Source organism: Harpia harpyja, chromosome 20 (genome assembly GCF_026419915.1).
Source record: "Harpia harpyja isolate bHarHar1 chromosome 20, bHarHar1 primary haplotype, whole genome shotgun sequence".
NCBI lineage: Eukaryota > Metazoa > Chordata > Aves > Accipitriformes > Accipitridae > Harpia > Harpia harpyja.
Genome location: NC_068959.1, coordinates 4,722,216 through 4,742,931, shown reverse-complemented (window position 1 = coordinate 4,742,931; position 20,716 = coordinate 4,722,216). Strand labels below are relative to the sequence as shown.

General features: G+C 40.8%; 1 protein-coding gene across 2 annotated transcripts in view; it reads left to right on the top strand.

The window, feature by feature from the left end:
- The first annotated feature begins 543 nt into the window (after positions 1-543).
- Positions 544-20,716, top strand: part of TRPC7 (transient receptor potential cation channel subfamily C member 7) — an 80,418-nt gene continuing 60,245 nt past the window's right edge. For both annotated transcript variants that reach the window (XM_052772126.1, XM_052772125.1), the window contains exons 1-2: positions 544-1,037; positions 8,808-9,585. In XM_052772126.1, coding sequence (XP_052628086.1) covers positions 1,036-1,037; positions 8,808-9,585 — 780 coding nt within the window. In that variant the 5' untranslated portion in view covers positions 544-1,035. The remainder of the gene's footprint in view (positions 1,038-8,807; positions 9,586-20,716) is intronic.

Here is a 20,716-nt window from a genome sequence, read left to right as displayed (position 1 = left end):
AGGTGGGGATCCCCGCGTCCGGGTAAGGAGGAGCGGGTGGGCAGGGGAGTTGCACGGATGGGGAAGGACAGGGAAGGTCATGGGCTTGGAGAGCCCCGTGTGGCTGGAGTTATGTGGGAGGCGGTGGGAGCATCCTGGGGGGGGGTCCTGGGAAGAACATCAGCTCTTACCGCTCGGGATAGAGTGCAGAAAGGTACACCGGCGCTCCCGGGTGCAGTTTGAAGTTGTTCGGGCGGCTCTCCTCTGCCAAGCAAGAGAGGAGATTGATTGCATTGACCGATTATTTTGCGTGCTGGTTTAATTCCCCCCCCCCCTTTCCCTCCCGCCACTCACACATATACACCCCTCCTCGGCCACCCCCCGTGAGACAAGCTCTCTTAGGGAAGGCAGAAACCGATCTCAGCCTGGGCACGGCAGACGGGGAGAAGCGGCACTAACCACTCCCAGCGGAGGGGCGGCACAGCCGGATGAGGCAGGCGTGCGGCGTGTGAGGGGGAGAGACCCCGACGGAGCCCCCCGCCCCGCTGGGCAGCCTGCAGGCAGCCCTGCCCTCTCCAGGAAGGCTCTCTCGCCACGCCTGCTCTGGGGCAGCCCTTGGGAGGGCGCAGGGGCACTCGCCCAGCTCCGGTGGAGAAGGGGGCGCGCCGAAAAAAAACCCACCCTCAAATCCACACCTAGAGGAAGACAACGGCGCGGGAAGAGGGGGAGGGAAGACGGGGAGGACAACGCGACCCACATGCCGACCGGGCAGCAGGCTTTTCCTCCGAGAAGCGAATCCCCGGCGCTGCCGGGCTGCTCTGCCCCAGCTGCGCCGAGGGGATAAGGATGAGGCGCCGCCTCGACCGCGCCGGCGGCGGCTGCAGCACCGCGGACAGCGCCCGCCCCGTCCGGCCGCGCTGAGCGGGCGTTTCAGCACCAGGGACAGCGACGCTTCAGCACCGCGGACAGCGGCAGCGCCATGGCGGGCCGCGCCCGCGCAGCGCCGCGCAGCGCCCCGCGCCTCTAGAGTGAAGCGGACCCGGCCCCGACGCGCACATGTAAGCTGCTGCCCCTGCGGGGAGCGGCGGGCAGCCGCGGGGGCTCTGCCTCTCTTCCAGAGCCGGCTGTGCTTTCAGCTCCTCTGAGAAGTGCCCTGGCTCTAACGCCAGCGCCTTGTTACGCAGCGGGAAGTTTTGTTGGGGTTAGAGGTGTCTCGGTGCGACTCGGTCTCCGACAAGCCCGAGTAAGGGGCTGGCGTGAGTGAGGTGGGTGGCTGCGTGTGAAACTGGTTTGGCTTTCTACCCTTGGAGTTTGTGCAAACGTGCTTGGCCTCAGCGTACCCCCAAGGGCTTGTTGCTTGTTACTGGCCACATGGTTTGGAGCCACGCTGTTGTCTTCTCTTGTAGCTGGGTGAATTTTTTAAGGGCTTGTTTTTCCTGGAAACAGTGTGCCCAAGGCAAAATGAGGAAAAATTAAAGGTGTAAATACGGGACGCTGTATCATGCCTGTTGCGGCTTACTGGGTCTAATGGTTGTCAGGAGTCCTTCTCTCCACGTTTTTTCTTGTCTTGAAATAACTATGAAGTAAGCAATGAAAAGGGTGCAGCAATAGGGAAAAAAAACGAAATAGAGCCAGAACGGAGATTACCAGTTCTTTTCAGAGCTTTTTCTTTCCAATAGAACTGTTTGTTGAAAATCAGCTTTACACTGCCCCCTGCTTGCACAATTAGAAATATCTTTTGTCGCTCTCGTCGGTAGTAAAAATTTATGAATGAACAGGTATTCTTCTGTTGTGTTCTCAGTATGATCTGAGCCTGAGTTTTGAAGTGCTTCAAGAGTGAGGGTGAATTATTCCTAGTTCCCAAAGCTAGATTATTAAAAAAAAAAGTAGGATTCATTCTTGTCATGGCAGTTCATTTGATAGCCAAACATGTTAATGAATGGACAATGGAAAAGAATGTAAAAATAGTCTTGATTCTGGTATAGCTATCTCACATGTGTTCTATGATACCTTTGTAATAATCAGTTATCTTCACAACCATATATTAAGGGGAAGCAAGGAAGGAAGGAAGGAAGGAAAAGACCCCCAGTACGTATATTGTAACACAAGAAGAAATTGAATACAAGAACCAAGGTGATTATTTTACAGTCTCTTCTGCTGTAAAAGTCTTGTATTGGTGTATGACATTGCTTTGGAATGGGAAAGAAAATGCTGATGCTTAGTTTATAAGAAGGGGGAGGGTGAGACAACTGAGCAGCAGTGGATGGGTTTTTCGGAAACATAGCTGGTAGAAAGCCAAATTCCATTTCCTTTTTTCAAACCACAAGGCAGAGCTGCCTTCTTTCTAACAGAGATCAGGGAGAACATGAAAATTTAGATGCTGGTAAGGATTTGGTGGTCTGTCCTCAATGTTTCTCGGTTATTGGCCTCCAACCTTATGCTTCATGACAAGAAGATGATGGGAGTGTTAGTATGTAATATTCATCAGCATCCTTTAATGACATGAGAGGCCTGGGTTGTCTTCCTGGATGTATCTCGTGCTGCCATTTCTTAAAGGGATTTGAAAAGCTGTGGTTTTGCTGACTGCACCTGTAATTCCACAAGGATAGAGGCCTCTTTTCAAAGTTTGACCTTGAATTATCATTTTCTTTTATGAGCAGTGGAATGGTGGGGAGGGGATATTACTTCCTGCAACTGCTTTGTAGGACTACTCTGCAAGTGAACAAATATCTGAATAGAGCTAAAAAATTCTGTTAATTGTCCCTAGATATGTATGCAACTTTTCATGTAGGAGAAGGCAACTTTTCATGTAGGAGAATGACCATGTTGCTAATAGTGTTGAATTAGCCCTTTGGACATGCCAAGATTAAATAAAATGACATGTAAGCATTTCAAAGCATAGAAAACTTTGGAATAAGCTGCTGTTAATCAAAAGCAACCACCCCAAATGATGCTGAGTCTGTATACATAGTAAGTCAGCAATATGTGAAAAAAGATACTTAAAACTTTTATCTTAGAGGATAACATCTTGACTTAAGATAAGATTTAGAAGGCTGTTTAAGATATTGGAGAAAAAGAGGGTATCAGAGAGCTCTGGTAGTATATGCCTGTGCAGCATTTGGAATGCCAGAGTAGCCTATTGCATATAGGATAATAAATGTGTGCAGCTGTGTTCAGTCTGTGCTCCTGACTTGAAGTCTGGAGTCTGCTTCAAAATATGTTACAATTTTTTAAACTAAAAGATGCAACACCTTACTATTTCTGTTGTGAACAATTTGACTTACTCTTTTAAATGGATTCCTTTCTATATCAATTTGCATCTGCTTGTATAACTTAATTTCCTTAATTTTTGTTCATGTTTATAGCATGTCTTGGATGATCAGGTTTTCTGTGTGGAAGCGAGGGTTAATAGAGGAAAGTGGTCCATTTGATGTATAAGAGCTGTGTCAATTCCAAAGAGGCCTCAGGGAGTCTGCAGCCTTTATGTGCCCTGATTCTTTTTAGAAATATTGATGTAAGTAGAAAGAAAAATAATAAGTAAAGCGTCAATCTGACAGTTTCTGAAGCTCTGCAGGAACCGAGGGTAATGCTTTCAAAATGGCTTTCAGAAACTTGCCTTTTCTACAAGACAGAGTCAATGTCTCATCAATGCCTACACTGATGGTTGCTTTACCCAACATGGGGCATAGTAATGGTTACATACCCTAAGGTTCTTCTGTAGTTTCTGGACAAAGGGGGCCATTGCAAGGGCACAGGGACACTCCTGCCAACCTCTCTCCACTGAGTGAAAGCAAACCTAAAGTGTAGTCAGAGACCATAAGTTCCTAAAGCTGCCTTTGTAAATGCCCTGCTCAATTTTTAGGCTTTAAGACAAGTAAAGGTTGACATCACCTGAGAATTCCAGAATTGCCGCAGTACCTAATACCCATTGATTTCAATACCTATTCAGACTTCAGATGTTTTAAAAACTGAAGCAGATACTATTCAGCCTGTCCTACATGCTTTTAAGGTTCCGGTTCAACGGCATGTGTAAAAGCTCCAATTTCAATTTACGCCTTTGAACATTTCCTCCAAGCCTTAGCTCTGCCTGTCCATAGGTTCTTGTGTGGGACCAGAGAGGCAGCAGAAGGTCCTGTGTGGCATAGCCTGGAGCACTGTGGAAAGGAGGATCAAGGAGAAAGGACATTTGCTGGGGTAACCTCAATTTGAAGCAGCCCAGCTTCCTTCCTCTGTCTACCTTTCCTACACATCTGGCACTCAGACCAGTTAAGAGAGTGTGGTTGTGTCATGGTTTAACCCCAGCCAACAACTAAGCACCATGCAGCCGCTCACTCACTTACTCCCCACCCAGTAGAATGGGGGAGAGAATTGGGAAAAAAAAGGTAGAACACATGGGTTGAGATAAGAACAGTTTAATAGAACAGAAAGGAAGAATATAATATTGATAATAATAACAATAATAAAATGACAATAATAATAATAAAAGAATGGGAATATACAAAATAAGTGATGCACAATGCAATTGCTCACCACTCACTGACTGATGCCCGGTTAGTTCCTGAGCAGCAATCCTTCCTGGGCCAACTCCCCCCAGTTTAGATACTGGGCATGACGTCACATGGTACGGAATACCCCTTTGGCCAGTTTGGGTCAGCTGTCCTGGCTGTGTCCCCTCCCAACTTCTTGTGCCCCTCCAGCCTTCTTGCTGGCTGGGCATGAGAAGCTGAAAAATCCTTGACTTGTTATAAACACTGCTGAGCAACAACTGAAACCATCAGTGCGTTATCAACATTCTTTTCATACTGAACCCAAAACATAACACTATACCAGCCACTAGAAAGAAAATTAACTCTCCCAGCCGAAACCAGGACAGGTTGCAAAAAAGGAGAGTTTCAGCCTCAACAGTGTTTTCAGTGACACCACATGAAGAACAAATCTCACGTTACGCCATGTTCCCTTTTCAGATGTTGAGTGTCTCAGCACCTAGTACCATCAGTGCAAGTTGCAAGGACCTACTCTTAGCCACTTTAATTAGAAACTGAGGTGCTCCCAGAGGAAGATTTGTTAAAAGCCTAGCCACCTTTCAGAAATTGCTATTCTTCTCAACTCGCCACAGGAGTCTAAACATCTTATGGCTCCCTCAGCTGCATAAAGCTGGATGCGCTTTGCTGCAAGCACTGCTTAGGCCCTGAAATTTTTGTTTTTCTTTTCCCAGACCATTTTCTCTCCAACAACGCTGCATACATTGGCATTCTTTCCTAGAAAAACACAATATTTAATTGCAGTGCCTGATGAGTTTGATCACTAGCTGTCTCAATAAAACATGCAAATACAGAGTCATTTCAATGCAAAGCACCTTTAAACAAAAATGGTAAGATAAATGCAATCAAGTTACAATTACTTCTTTTTAAGAGGGCACATTACACACGCTCAGTAAATATGATTAGTTCTAAACCTGCCAGCACATAACTGAAAAGCAGAACAGAAAAATTTGCCGAGTACAGTCATGACATTACAGTAGGGTTCAGTTTCCAAGATCTTCAGCTACTGCATATATTACTCTTTGCACTACCACTTCTCTATCACGATTCCGTGCTTAGGTCAGACATAATTATAACTTTCTTCTCAGAACACGAGTTGATAGCTGAGCATTTCTCATGAAATTATTCAAAGTTAAAAGTATAATTTTTTATTCATCTCTTGTTCTCTATAAAGATGATAAAGTGCGATAGCTGAGATATTGATCTTCTCTGCTCATGAGCAAGACTGGGGGTCATAATTCATCTGAGGTGAAACCCTCTGAATTATGGTGCTTTTGCCCTTACCTGCAGGCAGCAGAGATCAACTCTGTGCTGTAGGGACATCCCTACAGCACTTTTATTGCAAGATAAATGTTGTATAGTAATTATCTTTTTGGAGGGCAGGTATGCTTCTCTGTTTCCTCTTTTTCTGATGCAATTTCTGTTGTTGGAAACAGTGTACGAAACCAGTGTTCTCTCTGAATTGAAGAAAGTGAAATGAAGGTCTTTTTTTTTGGCATGTTATTACATATGCAACAAACTGGTGCAAATTAGCTCCAGGCCAAACTCTAACCTCTTTTCTCAGACAAAAATCTTAGAAATGAGCCAATGGTAATATTTTAGGTAGTTTTATGGTTACTTTGGGTGTGATTGTAAGGTTATCTGTCCCACCTATCTGGTTCATCCTTTAGAGGTAATAACATACCAAGAGAGAAAAGTTTTTCTAAAAAAAAAAGAATACCGTATCAAGAATTATACTTGGACATCAGGCAAAATATCTAATAGATTCCTCACTGCTGGAAATGATCCATATTTCTGAGTTGCTTCCAGTACTGACCATTAAATATAACAACAAATATAAGGTTGCCAAATATCTTAGCATACGTGGGTTTTGAACATCAGAAAAGCCCAGTGGAATTCCTCCTGCTTGAAGCAGCTCTTGCAATTAACTGTCCTAAAATATTTAGGTGTGTGCAGCCCTGCCACACTCATTGGTCATCACTGAGCAGCTATAGGAGCTGGATTCGTTTCCACTTGATCCCAGCAACGTTTGCTTAAGCCATCACCAGCTCATCCTTTTGAGTTGCTTAATGTTTTAAGAGGTTTAATTTAACATCCAGGAAATCCCAAGACTGCAAATGTGTGAAGTGCTTTCTGGTACTCTAAGTCCCCATTTAACAAAGTCACAGTTCAGAAGTGTTTATTTGTATGTATAGTCCTTACTTGAACTCAGTAAGACTTCAGTGCAGATTTAAAACTTAAATGCTGTCCTGAATAGCTAAAGGATATGAGCTCCAGTTTAGATAAGCACTTCTGCATATGGTTAAATACTTCATTTTAAACACACTAGTTCTCTTGGCCTCACTGGGACTGCTTCTGAGATGAAAGCTAATTGCTGGGGACATTGTGTGTGTGTGTGTGTGCGCGCGCGCGCACATGCATACGGGTTTGCAAAATTTGGACTTCACTGAAATCAATGGAACTTGTACTGTTGACTTCAAAGGGGCCCCACATTTACCCAAGGCATTTTGCTGCTTTAGAGACCTGTCTCCCTGTCAGTGTTAGATGTGTTAATGGTATATTTTTTTAGCTGTTATTGTTTTCTCTTATAAAATACTTCATGCAATCTTGGGAATTAAATTACTTAACCGTATCTCCTTGATTATTCCTATGTCCCTCATCTCTGTGTACTTCTTCAACTTTCAACCACACTGGAAGAGATTGGTTTTAAGATTCATATAGCACTTAATCTCTCAGTGGAGCATAGGATGATACGTTCAGTTTCTTCCAGCTTTTATTAAGTTGTTATACTGATGCATCAAAGCTTAAGGGGACAGGTTCTTAATTATGAACCTCTCTTTCAAACGTGTATGGTCACAAAATTGCTTTCTTAGGATTTGTTCAGATTTTAATGTAGCTGCTAAAAATTTGCTTGAAATTCTTCAGTACTAGCTTTCTGTTCTAGATCAGTAAAAGATGATGAATTAAAATGATAGATACGTATGTATAATTTAGTTCCCTAAGAACAGCTACCTTCAGAATTTCTGTGCCCTGGCACTTTAGGTATTTGGGGTTTCTAATACCCTTTGTTTTCCTGGGTTTTTGCTTAATTCCATTACTCTTTTCCTAGATATTATTGAAGGCAATATAATCTACTCCACTTTGACTCCTGGCACCTTTCCCTCTCCTCACTCACAACAGCATTTTCAAAGTCCAGTAGTATTTTTTCAGAGCAACACATGAACTGTTCATTGACTGAAGGTCAAAACTGACTTGGAGAACAGATGGAGCATAGAAGGATGAACGTTTGCCACCCACTGAGCATTAACACCTGCTTATTTGTTACATCTGCCCACTGCATCTTAGAGGCTCCTGAAAATTTTACCCAAGTGATTTAGGACTTGCTATTTGGACTGAGCGCAAATGCTTTTTGTGAAAGAGGTGTTGGTTTTACCTTTTACTCAGGCTGCACATTCTGTGGGCTTAGGATAGCAATTAACTCCACGTGCTTAGACTCTAAAAGAGGGACTATGATTTTGTTGACATGCTACTGCAATAAAATTAAAACAGAAGAGCAACGTCGAGATGGTACTGAATGCAAAGTGTGACAGTTTTAAAACCACAGATAGATTTAGGATTTCAGTTAATTTCATACAACAGCGTGTTTACTCCCCCTTGAGGCTGGTTGCACATTGCATAGTCTTCTTTGGGGGTTCCAGAGAAGGCAGAATAAGAACAGTTTGTCTCCAACCCACCAACTCCAAGTGAAGATATTTCAGCCACATAATCAGTGGGGAAACTAATGACCCTTTCTGATCTGCCCTCTGTTTGTGGTCAGAAACCTGTGTTCTAGTCTTTCTGCAGTAGCTCTCTGAAAGATGCTTACTGGGGAGTATGTGACTTTCTTTAGGGCTTGTGGCCTCAAGTATAAAACTCAAGAAGAGTAATTCAGAGAAATATTATGTTGTGGATATCATTCCTAAATACTGTGTAATTAAGTTCTAAACAATAAAAATGGAAAACAATGTGTTCATACATTTTTTTTTGGCTATTTCTTAAGTTAAGAATGTGCTGTGTATCCTTGTTGAAATCCAGAAGGGTGTATAAGTCAGAATAGAACTTGTCTGTTGTTCAGGAAACTAATTTTCTTTATTCTACACGTATCCTAAGTGATTTCAAACAACTGGCCCAGATTATAGAAACCTAGTAAGATCTGATCATAATGAGACATTTCTAACCTTATTTCAGATTATGTGAGTTTATGACTCTCCAAGAATATAACCAACCTTCCTTTCCTGTTTTCTGCAGGTTGAGAAACAGCAATTATAAAAACATGCATCGAAGGCACACAACCCTCCGGGAGAAGGGCCGGAGGCAGGCCATCCGGGGCCCAGCCTACATGTTCAACGAGAAAGGCACCAGCCTGACTGCGGAAGAGGAACGCTTTCTCGATTCTGCAGAATATGGCAACATTCCTGTTGTGCGAAAAATGCTGGAGGAATCCAAAACCTTGAACTTTAATTGCGTCGATTATATGGGACAAAACGCCCTTCAGTTAGCTGTAGGGAATGAGCATCTGGAAGTGACGGAGCTCCTCCTCAAAAAGGAGAACCTCGCTCGAGTTGGAGATGCACTTTTGTTAGCCATCAGTAAAGGATACGTGCGCATTGTGGAAGCAATATTGAACCATCCAGCCTTTGCACAAGGACAGCGTCTCACGCTCAGCCCCCTCGAGCAGGAACTGAGAGATGATGATTTTTATGCTTATGATGAAGATGGAACTCGGTTCTCCCATGACATTACCCCTATTATACTTGCTGCCCACTGCCAGGAGTATGAAATTGTTCACATCTTACTTCTAAAAGGCGCGCGGATCGAAAGGCCACATGACTATTTTTGCAAGTGCAATGAATGTATTGAGAAGCAGAGGAAAGATTCCTTTAGTCACTCTCGATCGAGAATGAATGCCTACAAAGGATTAGCCAGTGCTGCTTATTTGTCTCTTTCCAGTGAAGACCCTGTCCTTACTGCTTTAGAGCTAAGCAATGAATTGGCCAGACTAGCCAACATTGAAACTGAATTTAAGGTAATTTGCCACTGTGCCTTTTTCCTTGGGCTGAATGTGTTCCGAGTACTGTATGTTTTACATGTTTGATCAAGTCTTGGTTTGCCATTTGAGGGGGGCGGGGTGGAGGAAACAGAAGCTGCAGAAACTGCCAGATGTGTTAACTACACATAGATTGAGATCACTGTGCATTTTCCAGTTAATAAATATTTGGAACTGAATATTGCATTTCATAGCAGGGACATCCTTACTTGGAGATTTTATGTTCCACACTGCGATTGCTTAGAATCTCTAGATTGCAGCAGGAATAAAAATTAGATTATTACAAAAATGGAGACTCATTTTTTTGTAAGAAAGGTAAGTCTTTTTAATTGAGCAATCTATTTTAGAGGCAGGGCTCTAAAGGTTGGTTTAATGGCTTAAGAATCCAGTACATCTAGTTCTGTTACAATGATAAAAGGTATATATCAAGCATTTTTGGTTCTCTGTAAAATAATTTAAATTGCATTGCATCTTAATGGTTTGGTACTGCATCTGTATATGATGAATTCCATGAAAAAGAAAGAGAGAAATGATCAAGAGATTGTTATGAGGTTTATCATCATGACAAACATAACAGTGGAACTTGCAGAACTCTCTTAAAAGTTATTCAAGATTTCCATTATCATAATGAGTTTGTAAATGTCCAATGTCATTTGCATTATTTCTCTAAGTCATTTACATGACATAAATAGCATTGTCTCCCTTTCTAAAATAAATTAGTCATGAAAAAACTCATTCTCAGTGGCTCAGTCATCAACATAAGACTGTTTTCTGACTTATGACTGTTGTGCAGCTACAATCTCAATCAGTGACACTGGGATAATAAAATCTATGTTGTGAGTAAACTGGGGTAGGATGCCTGCCAGGAATCCATTATTTTTAATTTAGAAAACTATTGAAGTGTTAAAGCATCCATTTCAGGATCTGTGGCTATATGCTCTCCAATTTAAAAGTGAGAAGAATGCATGTTTTCAGGCTGTTGCCTTTGAAACACTTTAGTAAGCCTCTAACGGGAAAAAATGCCCAAACCACTGAGCTCTTTTGGCAATAAAATTTAGGCAAAATCTCGCAAACTCTTTTTATCCATGTGAATCAGAATTGCAAGGACACAATAATTTAAAAGGGAGTTTTTACTTGCACGGCATTCAGTGCTAGTGAAGCAACTTCATTGGGTTCAGTGAATCTGGCCGCTTGAGTGAGGGTTACTCCAGTGTGAAAGTACTGTGGGCTCACACCCACTGTTAACAACATTAATATCTCATTTATGTTCCAGCTTCTTTTCAGTAGAAAAATATATATTGTGTGGAGCATAAGCAGCCTCATTATTGCACGCCTGTCAGTTCTGATAAGTGTCTTGCTGCAGAAAAGTAAATCTATTTCTACCACAATCCCTCCTTTTGTTCATAGAGCTGCCAACGTGGTCTAGACTGGCACTGGCAGGTACATGAATCCTCTAGGAGCAAACAAGCAATCAAATGTTAAATAGTCTCATGGTGGTTATATCTCCCCAGCATTGGCAAATGGATGCAAAGAAATCAATACCGGCAAAACCATTAGAAACCCTTTGCCAAATTACTGTATCTCCAGGAAGGCTTTCCAATTTCAGTGCCTTATTGGAAGGGTCTCTGCAACATACAAGTATGTGTGTTAGCAAAGTACCTCAGAAGTACCCATACCACTAGTTTACTTCAAAGTTGTCACATTCCTTTAGTATATTAATGTTTCCAGAAATAAGAAAAGTCTGGAAATTTTAATGTATTCTCACTGTAGAAAAAAATCAGATGTATGTATTTATGCAAAAATATTTATTCTTATTAATATAATCAGTGTGATGTGGAATAGGGTATTAATAAAACAGTACGGGTTTTTTCACAGAACATGACATTTTGGGAATTCATTTCTGTAAAAGAATGCAATTGCTGAAAATGTATTTAAGATGACCACAAATTATGAAAATCTATGAAATCAGACAAGTTCATGAGGACTTTTTTTGTGCCTAAAATAATACTGTCCTAGAATTTTTAGGTTTTATTCCTAAAGTTCTGTAATTGCAATTGGTGCTTAGCAGATTTATAAAATTATCACTTGGAATTATTTCAGAATAGTTATTTATATGCAATCTTAGCAATACAGTTTTCACGAGGTACAAAAGGTCCTTGAAATGGAAGGACATGAGTAAGATTTTAATAATGTAGGTGGACAAATAGTAATTAAGTAACCTCTGAAGAATCTCCTAGCAAGAGCTAATTAAAATATAAACGCAGTACCTCTCACCTGCTGCTTGCTGCCCTAAACCTCTTACGCAATAGCACCATTCAGCACATCGGACTGAGGAGCCAGTATGTGCACTATGTTTTTAGAGAACATGAAATTTTTTAGCTGAGTTGCCTTTTTGTACAGATACGAAAGGTGAAACAAAACAGCCACATGAACCACTTCCAAGGAGAAAAGTTGCATTAGCTGTGGCTGGCCACAGTTTGAGAGAGACTCCAATGAAGATTACTAGGTGAAAATCATTTTATCCATACTTTTTTACAGTGGTGGAAGCTGAATAGATTGTTCTCACCCTAAATTGCTAAGATTCAGTCATACACTGCAGTTCTTATGAAATGTCTTTGCATAAGCATCGCACATTACTATGGGACTACTATGGGAGTGGTTGTTAAGGTGAAAATGGGAGTCTGGACATATGCTAGATCACGCTGCTGGCTTTTAGCAGCATTTCTGTTGACTGATCAATAGGTCTTTAACAGCAAGAGTAGATGTTCTGGCTATCGGTGTGGAGTGGATATACTGCCCTATTGAACTCCTTTCTTGATGTGTTGATTTTGGCTCAAAAACAAGGTCAAGACAGTCAGCTACTATGTGGCTTCCCACATGCTGAAAAGAATAATAACAGTGGAGACTTGGAGCTGGAAGAAAGAGGGAAGTTGTCAGAGTCGATCAATGCCGATGGTTTTACTGAAGCAGATATTCTATTGGGGTAAATCAGTGCTTTTTTCACTGAAGCGTAGATGAGGCCACAGAAGATGAGGACTTGTCCCAGTATTTAGAATAAATGTTTGGATCAATGATGTTGCTATGCCATTATTTCAAGCAAATGTCAGCTTTTGCAATGCTTATTGAAGAGGAGGGGGCAAAAAAGTGGAATAATGTTGCATTCACATAGAAGTAATTTCATTTTTTCCCTTAAATTCTCTAGTGCCAAAATCTTGCAAAAAAGTTTTCTTATTAATGGGAGAAAACAAGTTGCTTTGAAAGATGTAGTCCACGAGTCTAGAAATAAATAATCCCCATTCCCCAAAATAAGACGAAAAATATTGAACTGGTCAGTTCTACTGAAAATACTAGCAATGTGCTTGCATTAAATGTCCTGGCAATTAGCCTAGAAATGGGGTGGGTAGGAAACCCCCCTCAGAGGTGGATTCTTGAAATTTCAGAAAAGAGAGAAGTAAATGTCAGAGTCACTCTGTGTGTTTGCAGGTCTCTATGCAATGATACCCTTCCATAGTGGAGGCAGCCCAAGTTGAAAAAACAACCTTAATTCAGTCCTTTGCCCTTTTTGTATATCCTGTTTGAAAGCATAAAATTAAGAACCGGTTCATGACTTTCGCATTCTTTCCAGTTTTCATTTTGTGTTTAAAAAAAATAAATCAACATCCACAGGAGCAAGGGTAATACAGATTTGGGGCCTCATTTATTCCACTGGATTAGGCCCTTGGTCTGTATTGCCCTTGGAAAGAGAGAGGAAGAGAGGGGAGCCTTCCTCCCAGCATGGACTAGAGGGTTCCTAGCGACCATGCTTCTGCAGACTGGAGGCACAACTGGGTAGGAAACTGAGGGGTTTATTTCAATTAAAAATCAAAAGTAGAATTAAAACAGAAATATAGAACAAAGCTAATGTGCTTCGTGGTTTTCCGTAAAGCGTGGAAAACAGCCATTAGGCCAGTGATTAAAATATGAAGCTCTTTCAAGGGAGAAAACATATAATGTCAGCCTAGCAGAGCTAGGACCCCTCTAGTCCACCCAGGGAGGAAGGCTCCCCTCTCTTTCTCTCTCTTTTACTCAAATTGAAAAAAATCTGCGTACACTCCCATTTCTTTCAAAGTTGGCAGACCCTGGGCCTGAGTCATAAAGCAAATAATTCTTCTCTCATCTACCAGTGTATTCTGCTTGTTTTGCTCATGTTAGTAAGCATGATGTCACTTCCAGTATGAATAACATAGCCAGTTTCCATATGAACAAGTCCTCACCCATGAGCCAGGCTGATGAGAAGTGCTGTCCTCTTTGGTCCAGAGAAATCGATCTTCCCCGTGTCACCTTGGCGTGAAACCATATGCAGATGTCTTCACAGTTGCCAGCTGTCCACAGCCAGGTGACTTGGTTCTAAGACTGGAATATTAAAAGCCGAGTCAACAGAATCATTTTTATACGTCCATCAAACTCCTTAGGAGATTACATTTCTAGCAAAGAGTCTGCAGGAAATGCCCTTGCAACTGTCTTTAACAACAGTATTAGGCTTAATGTTACTATCCGCATCCTGGAAGCAGTGAGTGAAGCACAGAATAATAGCTCTCTTTACTGTTTTTTAAAGCTGTGACCGTGCATTCCTGTTCCTGGTGAGATCCCGCTCTACACCCAGGTCTGTTTTACAGCCTTGCACACTCTCAAATTAGACTACATGCTTGTGTACATCAGGAAACGTCCTTGTGATGAAGACAATCAGCCAATTCATTCCATTTACCAATCCAGACAAATTAAATTACAGAATCACAAAGGAGGCTATGAAAAGATCTCACCAACCGTAAGTGGTAAATAAGATCTCAGCTCCTGCTGATTAAAATGTTATCAAAGGCATGATCAAAACCACCACCTGGAACACATACGGTGCATGGTCTTTGTTTACCAATCCTACCAACGTTGTCAGTTCATTTACTACAGAGTAACATGGTTTGTTTCTAAGTTATATGCTTCTTGCTGTCCCTTTTCTTTTAACTATTGTCCTTTCTCCAAAAAATGTTGGGATCCAAAAGCAGACCCTAGCTGTGAGCCTGCTCTTGTGTGCAGGTGAGCATCATGTCCAGGCTCAGCTGGCTGATGGACTGCAACTGGCTGCTATGCTATTTGTGGGGAGTGATGGCTTGTGTGGCAGCAAGTCAAGTGTGTAGATGCCTACAGAGATGTGCCTGCTAGGAACTGCTTGTTGTTTCACTGGGGCTGCAGTCATGTAAAACAGCGGAGGCTCAAATCCCTAAATTCTCGTGATGCTGAAAGAGTGGCAAAACAACCCTGGAAAGTCAGTGACTTGTATCCATTAGGGATAACGTGGCATTCCTGCAGCACAACTCTTGCTCCAGTTAGTCAGCCCCACCTTTTTTCTACCTAAATATAAATTGTTAACTTCACAGAATGTGCTTCGCCTCAACTTCTTAAGAGAAATGACCTTGTAAATTTTCCCAGTATTTCTGGCTTTATCTCTGCAAATGAGAAACTGGGACCAGATCCTGCACTTTGAGGATGACACTGTACTGCTGTTGCAAAGTAATAAGCGCTGACATATCTAGTTATATCCTGCTGAGAAGCTGCAGCTTTTTAGGGTTCGTGGCTCTGCAGCATTGAAGAAGACCTCCTAACCTTTTCATTTCTCAGGCCATCTGCAAATCAATCATGGCCATTACTGAGGATAAATACATCAGAGATTGTAAACTGCTTCCTTTCCCCATACTGATTGCTAAACTTGGTGAAATATGACTTAACGAAAGAAGTCTAACTCTTCAAATACAAAATAAATGGGGGGGGGGAGATATTTTTTAATTTGTAAGAAAATAAGAGGAGATGGTAATAAATATAGAGAAAATAATATATGAAAATTATGTGAAGGCCTAAGGAAACTTGGAAAGAAGAGCTGACTGCAAAAGTTGAACTTTGCAGTCCCGACTGGGAAACATTTCAACATGAAAAATACATGCTGCATGGAGTTAAAAAAATCATTATTAGACTAATGCTTTTTGAAATGAGTGATAAAAAACTAGGAAAGGGCAGAAAACATTGGGAAGCAAAATAGTAGGAAGGGGAAATATTTTGTGGGAATGGAGGATAGCAGTGGACTTGTAAGGAGAAAAATTCTTGACAACCATCAGGCTGTAAACCACTAAGGCTGTACTTAGAAACTCTGCTTCCTACTTAAACTGAACAAACTCTTAGACTTGTTTGCTCTCAGAACTGACTGATTGGAGATAGCCCCTGAAACTCATGTCCCATTAAAAAAAAGAGATTGTTGTGGGAACCTCCTTAATTAGTCTCATGAACACTCTTGTAAATCAATCACTGAATTTTTCCATTCTGACCCATTTTTCCTTGAGTCATCCTGTTATCCCTTTGTAATCTCTTGCCTCAACATACTCTCTGGCAGGCATCTTGCTTCTGGTATATTTGGGAACACCTTTTAAGACTCATATTTATTATTTCAGCAAGATGCTCTTTGAGGCTTTAGTGTTTTTATCTGGCCTTTCTTTAGGTTTTCATTTAATTTTCCAGATTTTCTGTTCTTTTCTATTTTTTCTTCCAGACAGGACTTGTATTTTTTAAAGAGATGTCTTTTTACTCATGCATCTTCCTTTTTTTCTGCTGTTTCACTTTGCTGGGTTTTAGGAAGAGAAGACAGAAGGAAGCTTCAGAAATCTGGCCTGGTAGGCAGAATATATTGACTCCCTTTTACTACTGTTTTTATTTTCTCCTGCACAAGTATCATCAATCTTACCTTGTTCCTGTTTTGAAAATTAAGTATCACTGTTATAAATACTTTTGAGTATACGAATGGCCACTATTCCCAGGTGATCGGCTCTCCTGTACACAGCTGCGAAGCAACTCTTATTTCTCCTCCTGTGAGTTTTCTGACAACCACTCCAAAAAGCAGCTGCTTGGGAATGAAAACCACCTCTTCCCATTGCATCCCTTTCCTCTCCTACCTCTTCTGACTCTCATTGCTAAATTTCTAATTGAGAGAGCAGGCCACTGGGTCACTCAGCTTTATCCCAAATTAATGCCTGATGACACTGGGCTTTGACGAGGCTGGTCCAGAACATCCCTTTCAGACCCTTTTTGTGTTGCAGTTTATGTTCTAATCAGCTTGTTCTCTGCTTCTCCTGTTGGCTCTATGCTACTTCTGTACCCTCAGCTTCTCGCAGGGAGATCCCTGCTGCCTTTGAACCCATCTTGATACTCAAAGTCAAAAGGGTGACTCTCTTTTTGACTTTTTTTTACCTAAATATGCATGATACCTGTGAAAGAACAAAAATGTGTACATTGCTAAATGCATTTACACTGCTAGTGCACAGTCAAAAGAGTTGAGCACTTCTGTAGAAATGATGAAAACTGCTATTTGTAAAGATATGCTAGTAATCTATAATCTTTTTTTTCAAGTTTTTTGGATATGAACTTTTCCAGGTCAGTCTTTAACAAGAACATTATTTGTTCTTAGAGATGGAGTCAGGGATGTGGTTTGGTGTTTCTTAGCCTTAAAAAAGAACTTTTTGTTCTCCCCCCCCCCCCTCACCTGAAAGCCAATTTTCTCTACTGCCTCAAAAACGTGCATTTAGAAGCTACAATTCTTTTTTTCAATTTTCACTTGTGCAAAGCAAATGCATAAGCAGGTACAACCAATTACCCAACTCATAATACAGGAAAGAATCAAGTCCCAGTAAAGCAGGAAAACAAATTTCCTATTATTAAAATTTTAACTTATTGTTGGAACAAATTAGGTATTAAAGTAAGAGAGGAAATTAAAAATGATCACAGAAATAGCCTGGGAGAAGGAGAATATATTGAAGCCTTGTAGCGAAATTTGTGTTTGGCTCACTGAGTGGGATTCACTCTGTACATGAGGAACTCATTCTCCATGCTGTTCTTTTTCAGAGACAAATCCACCAATAATAGATGCTACATCAAGTTTGTCTTGAGAGCTAAATTAATTAATTGCAGATATGTTTTGCATGGATATATAGCAGGGACTGTGGAAAATGAATGTAGAGAACCCTTCTGATCTTAAAAAAACACCAAATTTGTGACTCCCTTATTGTTCTCTTCAAATATTTATAAATTAAGAAATATCCTCTATATTTTGAGAGCTGTTTTTGTAAGTGCTCTTTCTATGCCTGTTCTGTGATTAAATCATTTTCTGCCTGGCACACTGCCCAAGCAAAATGGTTTTAAAATGTTGCATGAGAAGAAAATCTCCAAAGCTTTTCAGAGTGGTTTAGAACCGATGCCAAAGCCGTGATGCCTGGAGCTGTCTTGAAAAAAAATATATTTGTATCTGCGAATGCGAAGGTATCTTAGCATCTGTCTATGTCTATTCACAGTAAAGCAGAGTAGTAGATGTTGTGATTCATAGTGAAGGGTATAACTCAGCCATCTACAACCCACACCTGCACCTGGATAAAATAAGACCATTATTCATGAAAGTTGTAACTCTAGTGACAGTACTAGCCACCGAGCAGTCACATAAAATTGGATCCTGGCCACTGCCTACAAGGTCATTTAACCTACTTTGTGGGTGATAGAGTGACAGTGTTGTTAAAATATCCGAGCTAACTTAGGTCAAAAAAGAAAAAGAAAACCTCTTTAAAAGTTGACAAAACACATTCTACAGGAAAATGTTCTCTTCACTTTCCCAGAAGAAAAAGCCCATGTCTCTCCTTTGAAACAGTGGAGGGGAAAAAAGATTCTTTCAACACATCAAATCAGAGACAATGCATCAGTGTAAGAAAATTTAATATTTTAGCTAATTCCTTTAAGGGTTTTGCTCCTCATAAAATTGTCTGGAGGAAACTTTTGGTATTTGGAGATGGCAAGACAGAAGCAACCCTGGAAATATTTGAATATCCCAGAGAGCACAGCTGGGATACTTTTGTTTCCCGTGAGGCTACTGTAAGTGAGACTTTTGGCAATGCCAGTTTGCACACCATCAGTGCAATGTTTATTACCCTTTACAGATCCTTGGGAAGCGATTTCTAGTCTACTCAGTTAAGGATGAACAGCCTTGCAACTGTGGTACATACAGCATATTCTTTCCAGTTTGATTGCACATAACAGCCCTAATATTAGAGCAGGATTCCAGTTCAGGTGAGCAACAGACATAATCATAAAAGTATAAAATAACATGGGACAATAATAATAATAATAATTTATTATATGTATTATACTAATTATTATCAATAATCATTAATAGGAGACAACACATGGGTCCATAAGCAGGGTGGGAAGGGGAGAGCAATGGAAATCGTTCACATAATGAAGCAGCACAGCAGCTGCTCCGCCATTGTCAAGTATTTTGGAAGCATTTTCACGTAGATAAGTTTTAAGCCAAATAATGCGACATTTTAGCCAGGTAGAGAGACAAGTGCAAAATCTAGAACCAGATGGAATTGAGCATATTTCAGTTGCTTTAAGGTAATTTTGCTCCTGGGATTTCAGTGTTTCCTTACAAATAAGCAGCCCATCCTCCATCAGGAGTGCATTTCTGTCAGGTTGAAAAATCCCTATTAACGGACACATTTTTAAGGGACCCTAAGGGAAGGAGTTGGTAAGGGTGGTGAGCAGAGTTAACTCCCTTACATGTAAATAATCCTGGGAGGAATCTGTAGGAAAGGAGGAGAAACCCCAGCAATATTAATGTGTTTGTTCCTCCCCTGCCAGAAACGTCTGATACTAAATTTCTGAATCTGAAGCTTCTACACTCCAGTAAATGGGTGGCACAGGGGCTGTCAGTGTGCTTTTTCTCTGCATAAATGGTTGGTGACTTTTATTTTTCTTCCTCTTGTAGCCTGCTGTAGTGATTATATTAAGTCCAGATTTTCCATATAGTTCTTAAACCCTGGGTACGATGAGGAATTTAGAAATTAATTTTTATGTAAGGTGACTTTTATAAATCCTTCTGAACTGCCAAGGCCTAGTGGCAACTAATTTTACTGAGCCATGATTTTCAGGAAATATATTTGTGTGTGTGACATCTTACATAGAGTAACTTGGAGCATACTGAATATATTTAGAAGAAAGGGGTTTAGAGTTCAGAGATCTCCTTTTCATCCTTCTTGAACCTGAACTTTTGATAGTGAATACAAGGAGAGAGTCATTTACCTTTGATACAGGCAATCTCTGAATATTTTGTAGTCAGGGTGAAGCATAATAAAGCTTGTAACATGTTAATGAGGAATATAAGCATTTTGACTAAGTAGAAGGAAAAAAACAACTGACATTTTGAGATAATTTGCTGTGTGTGGAGGGAATCTGTATGAAGGCAAGGTTAAATACAGAGTTATATTAAGTTAAAGTTACTGTGATAGAAAAGCAAGTGAAATAAGGTTAAATTAAATGAATATAGTGCCCATGTGTGTTGTGGAGTCATATACGCCACATATAGCTGAGTAAAGGACAGTAGGTAGCTGGTATGAAGATTTAAGTGGTATTTAACTGGCTTTTGGGAGCTCTTTTAGCAAAAGTGAGGCTGTGATACCTGGTCCTCACCCTGTTTCTGCTTCTCAGAGACAAGGAATGAAGAAAATTGTTTGGGTTTAGAGATGACTGATTTTAGGAATGAAGATGATTTGCCTGCGTTGTGTTAGTCTTTTGTGTGCAAGCACTGTTCTACAACAGCTTTTTGAGTACAGATGCTTGGAAGGATGAATCTAACAGACATAAGGACTGTCACAAACCCAGCAGACAGGCAACAAATTGTTTAGAAATACTTTCAAAATTTAATTACACATAAAACCTTCAGCTTACCACAGTGTTAGTAATTTCACATTTTGTATTTTATAACAACTTTAACATGGGAGAAAAGCCCCAGTAGCTGGCAAAATCAAGGCTCATTTGACCATTGTATCATCTTCGGGTTTGTCGAACCCGAAGATGATTTCATCCTCACCCTTTGAAAGAAATACGTACAATGAAGCTGGTGGACTAACCGGTGGGTCTGATCCGAGGCTGACCACTGCTCATGGATTCCTCTTTTTATACAGATGAGGAATAACATATCGCATCTTGGATTAAGAGATCCATCACAGCTAACTAATCGATCAGCAGTTATATCAGTTAGGTGGGATTTATGCTC